Source organism: Sander lucioperca, chromosome 4 (assembly GCF_008315115.2).
Source record: "Sander lucioperca isolate FBNREF2018 chromosome 4, SLUC_FBN_1.2, whole genome shotgun sequence".
Lineage (NCBI taxonomy): Eukaryota > Metazoa > Chordata > Actinopteri > Perciformes > Percidae > Sander > Sander lucioperca.
The window spans coordinates 19,188,672-19,201,558 of NC_050176.1; the positions used below are offsets into that span (position 1 = coordinate 19,188,672).

At 40.3% G+C, this 12,887-nt stretch overlaps 1 protein-coding gene across 1 annotated transcript; it reads left to right on the forward strand.

Moving 5' to 3' along the window:
• Positions 1 to 8,304: 8,304 nt before the first annotated feature.
• LOC118492931 (bMERB domain-containing protein 1-like) lies at positions 8,305 to 12,876 on the forward strand (the record flags this gene model as incomplete). The annotated part of the gene is made up of 3 exons (XM_036000932.1): positions 8,305 to 8,420; positions 9,606 to 9,688; positions 11,438 to 12,876. Coding segments are annotated over 3 exons (318 nt in total), but the record flags the coding sequence as incomplete, so codon positions are not given.
• Positions 12,877 to 12,887: the final 11 nt, after the last annotated feature.

Genomic DNA, 12,887 nt, shown 5'->3' on the forward strand with positions numbered 1-12,887 from the left:
GACGGCCGCGGGGGACCCGCCACAATAACGGGATGGCGGAGGTTGGGTTTGGAGAAACATAACGGGGAAAGGGCGCCTTACGCGCCGGGAGACGGCCGTGGGGGACCCAACACAATAACGGGATGGCGGAGGTTGGGTTTTAGGAGAAACTCTCTGCACTCTCTGCTTTGGGGAGAAAAGCTGCTCCATTGTGCATTCTCCTTTTATATACACTTATCTTGAGGCCACGAGATACGTATCTCGAGGCCACGAGTTACTATCTTGAGGCCACGACATAGTTATAATTATTTTTTTTACAAAGTGGGACCATGGGTATGCCTTGGATAGGTACCTATCCATTGGAAGCTGTTCTTGAACCATTTGTTCTACATTATTTTTTTTTACAAAGTGGGACCATGGGTATGCCTTGGATAGGTACCAGTGTTGGGAGTAGCGCGTTACAAAAGTAACGCAATTACAGTAATGTATTCCTTTTTGCTGTAACGCAGTAATATAACGCATTACTAATTAAATTCCGGTAATATTATACTCGTTACAATCTCAGTAACGCGAGTTACAACGCATTTTAACGCAACATTTAGTGGTGCATTGTTTTTTTTAAGAATTCACCAACACCGCGACACATTTCTTCACAGGAAAAAAAAAAAAGCCGTATTATTTCCTGTCGCTGTATTCGATGGTTGAGATGACTGCAGAGACAGATACATTTGCGAGATGGATATTATTTTCAGGAGTTATTACGCTGCATTGAAGTGAGCTGTCCTGTTTCTGTTCCCGTGGTCAGAACCAGAACCAGAGACGGTACGGACAGCATGTATGTCCCAACAGGTGATGGTCCGTCAGCGGCTGACAGATATAAACATGTCGGGAATTAATGTTGAGGCTTGCTACACGTAAATATCATTGCATTTTATCAGCCGTGGAGAGTAACTATGCCTGTAGTGGAATGGCTTCGAATGACGACCAAAAACGCTTGTCTTTTACTGTGACCATTTACTGTTCAATATGTTGCAGTTTTACACACAAAAAAGTGAACAACTTGAGTCTGACGGACATGTTGCTTCTCAGTAAGCTAGCCAGAGTAGGCTACACAACAGACAACTTCCGTGTAGCATAATTCAAAATAAAAGCACTTCCTGTGACTATTCGCAGTAAAACTAAATTACTGTTAAATAAGGTTGTGTAGGCTACCTTTTCACAAATCAGCTGTAAATCAAGTACTGTAAATAATGTTAATAGTGAGTATTAATCACACTATAATTGAACATTTCCTTTATAAACAACAAACAACAAACTAAACAACATGAATTTCTTATTGAAGTGCTATAAACAAACATTTTACAACAATGCCGTACTTTTAATTGAGTATTTTCATTTTCTCCTACTTGCCTATTATACGTTTTACTTATCTATTTTTTATAGATTTAGTTACTTTGCATATTTATATTAATTATACAAAATATGAATAATCTATGATGTATTAAAGTGGATAAATAGGAGACTTTATTGATCCGGTGGTGAAATTCACAAGCTAGCTGCCAAATCAAACTTCCCCTGTTATTTTGGTGAAAGTAACTCAAGAGTAATGCAAAAGTAGTGTAACGCATTACAATTCAGAGACAGTAATATTGTAATATAACTAATTACTCTCAAATGACAGTAACTAGTAATCTATAATGTATTACATTTTGGAAGTAACTTGCCCAACACTGATAGGTACAGAGTACCTATCCAAGGCATACCCATAGTAAATTGGAAGCTGTTCTTGAACCATTTGTTCTACATGCATGTCTATGGTTTCTTTTGAAAGGTAACACTCTGAGCCTTCTTTTCCAACAGTTAGAATTACTGTAAGTGCTATTGGCTTTGAGTAATAGAAGTTTGAATATACTGGAAAATATTTTTTTTATGTCCGCCTGAATTCTTTTTTATAGAAAAATGCCTGTAGATGACTATTGCTGGGACCTATTAGCCTGAAAACACAATGGGGCTATAGCAAGACGTCTCACATAGTCCCAGTTGAAATTTCATATCAATATCTCATAAAATGAATATTTTACACCCGTTTTTGTATGGGTATATGTCTAGGTGTTTACGAAAATGGACATTTTGGTGACCCTAAAAAGGACCCTTGGTAACGATGGTCACATACCTAGACTAAAAAGACTGCTACCCATGAACACTTGACATTACAGTCATCATTCAGGGCTCTATTGAAAGGTTACATTAAGAGGTATCCTATCTAATATCCAGAATCACTATCAGTATTTCTGACACAGAGTAACAGAAGCATAAACAATAAATTGCAGTTTTGTAACTTTGTGTATAAAAAAAGTCAAAACAAGTGGTAAGGTGGAAAAGTAGTGTATAAAAGGTAACACATTATTTACAGCTATTAACATATCTAAATACACATAGTTACAATTATGTATGTACAGGTTTTCTGCTACATGCGACAAAGCACAAAGAACGTTTGAAGACCCAAAAAGGACCCTTTGGTAAAAAAGGGTAAAAAATGTCAAATAAGTGCTATGGTGAAAAAGTAGTGCAAAAAAAGCATTACTATATAACTATTTACACATCTAAATCCACATATATTTACAGGTTATTGGCAACATGCCAGACATTGTAAAAATCACAAAGGACATTTGAAGACCCATAAAGGAACTGTTGGTAAAAATGGTCAACAAAGTAAAACAAGTGCTATGCTGAAAAAGTATTGCAGGTACTATATAACTTTTTACCAGTCATTACCTGTCTCAGTATAGCCATCTAGCGGTAGGGGGTTTAAACACAACATTAATGTGAACCACTGTCTGACATGAATATTTTTGCAAGTAAACTACAAATGGGAAAAAAAAAAAAATCAATATTGCATTTTTGAAAATCGATACAGTATTGCTAAATTAAACAATTTTTTTCTTACACCCCTACATCCTCCACAGTGCTGTGGAGGGTTAAATTGTTTGACAATAGGAATAAGTTGGAGCAATGAGCTAGGGTCCAGTTTTGAATTTAATGGAAAGAGTGCTGATTTTGTTAAGTTTTATAACAGGACAGGGAACTGAATTCTGCAAAAGTGGCTTTGGCCATTTAAGGCCTACTACTGTACTTTAAAGTTTTGAACTGTTGTACAATGTTCACAGAATACAGTGACTTGGTCTCAAGTGAGTTAGATGTTTATTGAGAATACTCAGGGTTGGCTTATTCATAGTGTGAATTCAGGACACACTTGTATCCTTTATAAAAATGTATTTTTATATAAATATTTATTTTGTCATATTTTGCACTAGGGATGGGCATGATTACTCGACGATCGATAATTGATTATTAAGAATTTCGTCGATCACGTTAATTTGTCATTGATTAAACTAATGCCGGTTGCGTTGCGTAGTGTGAGTCTTGAAGCAATGAACTGAATTTCATAGTGTGGCAGCAATTAAACACTTTACCACTCGGGGGCAATATTTGACTCCATACTCAGTTACCTGGCTGCGAGTTAATGTATGGATTTCAAAAGTAATCAAGAGTACACGGCTAAGTGTGTCGTGGGACCATTTTGATTCAAAAAAACGACTTAGTTCACTGCAAACACTGAGATGCCGTGTATAAGTACAACACGGACACGACTCAAATGATGTAGCCTACCACTAAACAAAGTGTATCCGAGCCTGTTAATGTCGGTGGCGGCCGCGGTGCATCCTGCTCTCAGTCTCAACCTAGCATAAACTCGGCGTTAGCACGGAGGAGCTGCGATGCACAACGAGCAGAGAAAGTTACCCAAGGGACCTGCAAGTTCATTGACATGGATATTAGAACCAGCATATCACATTCCGTCACGACATACCATCAGCAGACTGGTAGAAACTCACTACGAAGAACGGAATAAGGTTCCCCGGGTTGGCCAAGTTAGCGCGGAGGTACCTGTGCATCCCGGCAACGCGGCTGTTTTCGGCAGCTGGACTGACGGTCACCAGGTAGCGGTCGCGTCTGACCCCAGATCATGTCAACATGCTTATCTTTCACAACAAAAATCAGTAGACTGGTGCAGAAGTTGTATCTGAGTTAGCCTACTGGTTATTTTGTTATTAGGCTGTGTCCGTGCCTTGGATAGTTTTGAGTTACATTTTGACAAAACCTGTCAGATCTAGTATTAATATGTTTTTGTTAAGTTATTATTTATTTATGATTCTTTTTATTTATTATTTTGGAACAAACGACGGTCTCTGTTTAAGAACGCCGGCACGCAGCTGCAGGTTCTGCTGCTTCCGAGCACCGCACCGCAGCTCATATATCTATAATCTATATCTATATCTATAACCTCCAGTTTAACTGCCACAAGTTGTTCTTCTTGTAATTAAGATCTCATCGAGGAACAACACGCTGTATTTTTGTATTTTCATTGCATTTTTAACTTATAAAAAGTTAAATAAATAATTAATTTTAATATCAAAATGTTAATGATTAATCGATCGTCGATCGTTAATTCTCCCGACGATCGACTAAGAAAATTTAATCGAATGCCCATCCCTATTTTGCACTCAGGTAAAGGTGCCCAATATCTGTGATTTCTGAAAATAAATCACAAAAGTAAAAAAGAAAATGCGTTTTGGAAAATAGTTCTTTATTTGATTATCATAAAAATGTGTTTTCTATACAGAGAGATCGACATCGGTAAATATCGGTATCGGCCATAACAGCAATATTAATATCGGTTATCGGTATCGGTCACAATTTTCACATCGGTGCATCACTAGACAAAAATAATCGTTAGGGACAGGCCCCTATCAGCATACAACAATATGACATGAGTGGAGTTATTAAAAGTGACGGGGGGTGATAGATACTAGTAGCCCTGTCGGCAATAGCGAGATATGGTTAAATTGGTTTATATTAGGGCTGTCAAAATTGTCCAAAAATGGCGTTTGAATATTCCTTAAAATAATAATAATAATTTGAATATCTTCTCTGTACACCTCGAGCTGAGAGCCTCTGACTGCCTTCAGATCTGCTCACGGTCTGTTACCGTAGCTTCTTGCAGATCAATGTGCAGGTACACACCTGTCCTGCGCTCTGGTCCTACACGGTGAGCCCTCAGCAACTTCATCTTCACGTCAGCAAGAGTAGGGAATGATTCAGGGAGTGTTTTTGGCAGAAAGTGCTTCTGTTTGCAGCTCACCAGAGTCCCACAACCTCAGCAGGCGTCATGGTGATTTATAGAAAGAGTCGTTACGCTAAACTACACAGGATTGATCGTAAGTCTCAGGGACAAGGTGGAGTTATGAGGGAAAGATAATCATACACACACACACATAAACACACACACATGCATCATCACTGTGAAGGCAATATGATATCTGAGCTGAGGGAAGGCGTCCAGAATGAATTTCAGTAAACACTTCTTTTTACTGGATGTAAAAGTGGTATGTTTGTGGCGCAGAGGACAGAATCAAATGCAAAAAAAAAACAACCGGAGGGATTTTTGCAGTTCCTAGAACATAACGTTCCTAGAACCCTTTTTTTCTCGTGTTCCGACTGGACAATTTGGGGATTTTTAAGTCCCTCTGGCCACAGTTCCTGTAACTCTTTCAGCTCCTACTCCAGGGCAGGGTCTTTTCTCTTTTCCCTTTTCAGCATATGAACCTAGGTCAACGAGGGTCGGGTTTCCGGTACAGACAGACCAACAATGGGACAATTTTAACAATTTTCACCATCTTATTCATCACTAATTTCACTTCTGACAACGTTTTAGGCGAGAAATTAACTGTTTAGATTTCGAATATAGGCAGTCTTGTGAAAATTGATGCTGAATTGACAATTTGCTTCAAAGTTTTCGGAGTTGAGAAGCTCCATGAAGTGAGGCGACAGCCAGCAGGCGCCTACCCAGCCGCTGGAAAAAACGGTTTTGGCAGAGAGTAATTAGTAGATCTGTTTAGAAGTGGATTTTTCCTATACGTTCCTGTAACTACTTGGTCGGAAAGTGGCTAATAACAAAAGGTCAGTTCCTATGGCCACTTGGCCAGTAAGAATGCAAATGGAAAACCGGTTTTGGGGGAGAGTAGTTAGTAGAACTGTTTAGAAGTGGACTGTTCCTATAACTACGTTCCTGTAACTACTTGTTCGGAAAGAGGCTAAATATTGGTTGACGAAATAACAGAAACACCTGATCATGTAACAAAATCCAAATCTTGAAGCTTATGTTTGTATGAATATTTGTGATGTTTTTGATTTGTGTTGATTTGATTCAGGGCTGCAGTCAGGATTCAAAATATACTGAGGTCATGGATCCTCCACCCCACCTGCCCCAGAGAGAACGTTTTCTAGACAGCCCCAGTTTAAAGCGATCCTATGTAACCTTTCCTGAACAGCGGTAACTGTGGCAACAAGTGGTTATTAAGGGATGTCAAATGCAAATATGCAGTTTAACAGTATATAACTGGGAAAAAAAAGTCACTGACTCAGTAGTATCCGTTACACAGCAACACCTTAAAAGGTACTCTGTGGAGTTTTTGACCTCTTGTAGTGTTAATCTCTTTTGGTGAGTAGGGCCGGCCACACACTGGCTGCGTGGCGTGAGTGTGTCAGCTGCGTGGCGTGTCCGTTTATATTTAACATGAAGTATACTACTGCTTGCGTGCAGTAAATCAATGGGAAACATACATGTGTACAGACAAGGCTAGCAGCAGCAGCGCCGCATCAGACACATTTCTGGTGTGTAAAGACAGAAAAATCCACGCAGCCGCCACGCAACTGACACGCAACAGAAACGCCACGCTCACGCGACGCAGCCAGTGTGTGGCCGGCCTAACACTACATTTAAATATAACATGTTTGTTTACAAGAAAACTCCACAGGGCACCTTACTTTAAGTTTGCGAACATGAACTAGCATTAGCCACCATAAGCTACTGGTCATACCAGACCAAGTAAGGCTGTAGAAGCGAAACCTGCGAGTGTCGAGTTAAGCAAGGGTGCGGTTATTACTTATAAATTCAACTATTAATTTGTAGGAGGAAGAATGTGTTATTTCTTTATTTCAAAATGTACATTATCTAGCTTTAAGGTCCATTTACATGCTTGTTCAGGAGCTTTCGACCATATCACACTTCCTCATCAGCAGAAAAAAAACAAAGGGGAAAAAAGGGGACATTTTTACTTTTCAATCACATTTTCTCCATAATGCCAGAAATAAAATCCTGTTTTTTTATTAATTTACTTTTGTCTTGGACAAGTAGTCAAATTTAAATATATTATAAAAAATGAATGGAATCTGCCCATAAAATATCCACCATTTGTTTGTGTGTAATTGTTGAATGAAAACTTCCCTCAGGCTGGTAAGAAATTTCCCAGAAAAAAAAAAATCCAGAAGACGTGCCTTCACTGTCCTCAAAGGTGGCTGCAGCTTTGATTGGATTGTAATAATGAAAGCGATCCTATTATTGTGTCCACCCCCTATGCATTTGGGATTACCGGTCACACAAACTGCACACTGTCACACAAAAACTGCCCCTCGTTGACATTCCCATGAGCCCCTGGGGCCTCATGTATACAGTTGCTGGGGGCTCTGGCAGCCCATTAGCTTCACTCCAGCACAATGAGAGTCACGTGACAAAGAGACTCTGTAGCCTCTCCTCTCTGGCTCCTCTGACATTGGGATTTATCCGTTGTAGCCATGCGCCCCTCAGATTGTTCTACCCGCGGGGGAATACACACTGAAGCTGCACTGCTCCACTTTGTTTCCGGATGGGAGAAAGAGCTGATGTTTGCAATCATTTTTCCAACCCTTTTACCCACCTAGCAGTGTCAGACAACCGCTGCAACCGATTGTGCATGTGTGTGTGTGTGTGTGTGTGTGTGTGTGTGTGTGTGTGTGTGTGTGTGTGTGTGTGTGTGTGTGTGTGTGTGTGTGTTTGTCGGTTGGGTCGGTTTATGTGTGTCTTTTTCTGTGCTTTGGAGTGTGAAGGTTAGAAAAGTGAGTGAGCCAAAGCAACAAGGATGTTGCGTTTGTAGATCTCTGACTGTGACGGAATTCCTTGACCAAATGAAAAACAGAGCTCTGTAGCATTTGCATGAATGAATCAGTGCCTTGTTATACATTATACATGAGGGGAGAATTAAGGGTTTGGGATGTGACTCAGTGTGTCAGCTGACTTTGCTGTAAGGTCAAGTTGCAACGTGCAAAACCTGCATTTATATTTTATGCCAGGAGAATATTACGTTTTCAGTTCAGTCTGCTTGTCCCTCTAGTCATCCATTTATTTATTTATTTGTTTATGACTTTCATTTTCCTTCCTCCTTTCCCCCAGAGAAAGAAAAAAACAAGAAGCACAGGCAGCGAGAAGAAGAGCTGATCCTGAAGATTCATAAACTGGTGCAGAAGAGGGATTTCCTGGTCGACGATGCTGAGGTGGAGAGATTAAGGTAGAGCGCTCCCACACAAGCACAGTCAATATCCGGGATCTGCGGGAGACGACTGATTGTTTACTCAGACATTATTGGGTTGAATCGCATCCACTGTTTGTTTCTTCACTTGATAGATATAGGATGGTCGAGGAACAGCGGGAAAGAGATCCATTAGATTAAATGTGAGCATCTGCCTGCTGTGTCTGTGTGTGTGTGTGTGTGTGTGTGTGTGTGTGTGTGTGTGTGTGTGACCGATTTTCTACTCCCTCCTCTGCTCCCACTGATAACCCACAGAGTGTGACAGAGATAACTTTCAGATAGACGTGATATTAAATAATGTAAAATCACAGGCTGGTTTTAGAACACTGGATGAGCAAAGTATTTCGGAGCAACTTCAAAGGTAATTTTTAAAAGTGGACTAGAGCTGGGCAATATATCGATATTATATCGATATCGTGATATGAGACTAGATATCGTCTTAGATTTTGGATATCGTAACATGGCAAAAGTGTTGTCTTTTCCTGATTTTAAAGGCTGCATTACAGTAAAGTGATGTCATTTTCTGAACTTACCAGACTGTTGTAACTGTTCTATTATTTGCCTTTACCCACTTAGTCATTATATCCACATTACTGATGATTATTTATCAAAAATCTCATTGTGTAAATATTTTGTGAAAGCACCAATAGTCAACACTACAATATCGTTGTGGTATCGAGTTATTTGGTCAAAAATATCGTGATATTTGATTTTCTCCATATCACCCAGCCCTAAAGTGGACTATCAAATATATCTATTATTCTATATTTTTATACAAAATAATACATCTTTTACATCTTGTGTTGTAAAAAATAAAAAATAAATAAAAAAAGATCAAGAAAATACCTACCAAATGGCTACCAAAAACACAGGTGTTACTAATAATATTAACGATGGCTCCACTCTATGAGTCATGACAGTCAGTCAGCATGAACAATTCCAGGATCCTGAAACCTGAACAGCTAAATGGTATTCAGCCAGCATTCGTTTTAGTACTTACACCTGTGCTTTTCCCACTGTGACATGCCAAAAAGACCCATAAAGAGGCACAAACTGCAGTTCAGGTAGCTTACTGTACATAAAGCTATTCAGTGACTTAAAACCCCGTTGTAGTGATTGCATTGTATTCAAACAGCCGACTGTGTGACTGTACCTTAACCCCAGGGAGCGAGAGGAGGACAAGGAGATGGCTGAGTACCTCAGACTGAAGCTGATGCCTCTGGAGAAGAAGCTCAAAGTCACACAAAGTGAGTGAAGAAAAAATGCACAAACACAAAGGCCCTCATTTATCGACCTAACGTAGAAACCAGCGCAGATATGAGCGCAGAAATCATCTTACGACAGGCTTCACGTGTGATTCATGAAACGTTCGTATCACACCAATCAGAGCGTTAACAATGGTCGTACATTGATAAATGCAGCGGCTGGAAACGATCGTAATTTAAATATCACGCCCCAATATATTCTCGGTTTTGAGGCCTCGCCCCTACAATTTACGACATGGCGAGACGTAAACCGGCTGAGAAGCGGCACTTTTCAGAGGTGGAGATTGAAACCCTGATATCTCAGGTTCATTTGCACTAACGTGTGTACTATTTGGCAGCCTGACAGCTGGTATTAAAGGCTGTAGATCAGGGGTGGCGAACCTGTGGCTCTTGAGCCATATGCGGCTCTTTGCCTGCTCCTTTGAGGCTCTTACTGTGTGGCTGGGGGCTGTGTTATTGGTGGATTTTTTTTTTTTTTTTACTTTTTGAAACATTTCAGATAAGTACAAAAAAAATGGAATGCACTTGCCAATACATTTGCCAATTATTTTAAAATAAAAAATAATGCAGCAGAGTTTTGAGGACAAATTCTGCAACCCGAGGAAAAAAAAGCTGCCACAGATCACCTTCCTCATTAACCCTTTCACTGCTGAATCAGATTGTTTGAAAGCCCCTCTAGTGACAAACGAGTGAAAGAGTCAACCGAGTTCTAGCAAGACCTGAAAAGGATTGTGGATAACAAAGACTGTAAGATTTCCCACTGAGTCAGTCTAAGTAAGAAAACAAAACTATGAAAACTGCTATGTATTATGACTGTCATCAGATCTGGAAGTCACTGTTGCTGTTGTAGTGTGGACGTGCATGTGTTGTGTGGCTTTTTGCTATGGTGCGGGTTTTTTTGTGGCTCTTTATGCTGAACTGGTTGGCCACCCCTGCTGTAGAAAGAATGGGGAATGGAAAGAGATCACTGATGCAGTGAACAGTGTTGCCTAGTAAATCGGACTCCAGCTGAAGTTTATTTAATGTACATCCTTGACATATGTATGCTATTGTCCTAATAGTAATAGGCTATACAAGCTTATATTGCACTCTCTTAGGCCTACATGGTGTACCTATATTTAAATAAACACACAGTAGCGGAGTTTATGCAGTGTCTTTTATTTTTCTCGTGTCTTTTTCATGAGTCAGAGCCAGGCAACAGCTGTGAGGCAGAGCGCGTCATGGACACTGCTCTCTGGGCATCGGGTCATCTGGCTCCATCACTACATTTATGGCACCCTGTTTTCCTGCGCGATGTTGTGCAGAACCCCACGGGCTAAAACTATGTTGCAGACTTTTTCTGCCGTGTTTGGGTGATATCGCTGATGCAAGACAGAGCCATCTGACCTTAATCAATCCGATGGAGCGCTCCACCGTGGCCCGTGCGCGTACGTGTGCACTGTTACTGGCGCATAGAGGTCCTCTATACGAGCCAGATCTGCTATAGTGATCAACTGATGACTTCTCCTTCTCCTGTTAAACTGATTATATGCTGCACCGCTCACTTTCAAATTGATAAATGCCTTGCTTTGCGTAGGAATCGGCGTACGCCCATCCTACGCCTGTTTTAGGTCGTACGCACGTTTCATAAATGAGGGCCAAAGTGAGAGAGGGGCAGGGGTATTGTTGACTTTCACATCCACTGTGTGATGATCTCCTTTACCTCTTTTTTTTTCTTTTTTAAATGGCAAGATCCTCCAAAGCTCAAGAGACAAATCCCAGAGCCGCCTCCCAACAAACCATCCATCACCAAGTCAGGAGTGGCCATCATTAAGGATTGCTGTGGGGCCACCCAGTGTGCCGTCATGTAACTGACACAGACCTCTTTAGACCTCAGACCCCCCGTTGAAAACAACACACCCACATTACATTGACACGCCATGCATCACTTCCTGTGACTCAGAGAACCTCGGTTAACTGCGTTTTGCCCTCGTAGCTGTTCAGGAATCCGGTTAGTAATTGAATCAATAGAGATAAAGTTTCAGCGACATAGTTTGAGTCCAGAGTTTGGGAGCTGATCCCTAATCAATGCTTGAGGGTAACCTCACAATAGGCTTCTGTTAAGTGTCCACAGTGTGTATGAAGTAAAGGGAAAGGGAATTGTAAATACAAATCTGATAAATGTCTTCAATTTGGATTAGAACGGGTCATTCCATCATGTAAAATTCCTTTAAGATGACAATATGGTCTATGATCAGGGTCGATAAACAGTGGAAGCATTTACAGAACTACAAGCACAATGTCAACAGAGTGAAGTATTAATGCTGGGGTTCTCCATCTGACAGGAAAAAAAAACCCATCCGCTATCGTCCCGACATGTTTGACAACAGGTATTTATTCTTCCATTTTAACCCTTTAACATCAACCAGTGAACCTTTTTCACTTTCCAGAGACCCCCAATCTCTGCGTTTTTAATCATTGTTCCCAAAGGGGCGAACACATGCAGCTCAGACAAACAGTATGGCTGCCAGTTAAGTCACATCCATTCTTACTCCATGCATTGGCTCGTACAGCAGTTTCATTTATAATCTGTGATCCAGTAATATCTGCTGTACTGGATTTTTAAGCTTTGGCAGAGGCAAAAAAATAAAATCACAAATTCACTGATGGTCATTGAAAGTTAACACAAACTCCACTGCAACGTTGCTACAAAGTCGGGTCGGTATTAGGTGTCCAAACGTTTGCATTTCACATAAATGCGAACATATGACTCACTTTTGTAGCAGTGTTTGCACTGGTTCACAACCCTCTCATTATTTTTGGTTAACCCCTGTATATGCAAACATAGTGGGGTGGTTTTTTTATTTTTTAAATTTTTTTAAACATTGTCCACTCATGTCCCCGAGTCACATCACTGGTCATACTAACGTCATCTCAGCTATCAGCTACTGGGAAATATTGACTGTGGTAGTATGAAATCATTCGTAGTTATTATGGCTATTGCTGACAAACAACTTGCATCCTCTGAATTTAATCTTGCATTTTTATGATAAACACCAGGAAATGAATAGATGGTGTATGTTTGAGTGTATTTTAGGACATTAGTGACTCCTGTCAAGCAAAAGTGTTGCTCTGTCACTTTACCTTCTTTATTCTGATAACGTGGTGTTCTGTAGTAGTAGTGGATTTATGAAGGTCCTTA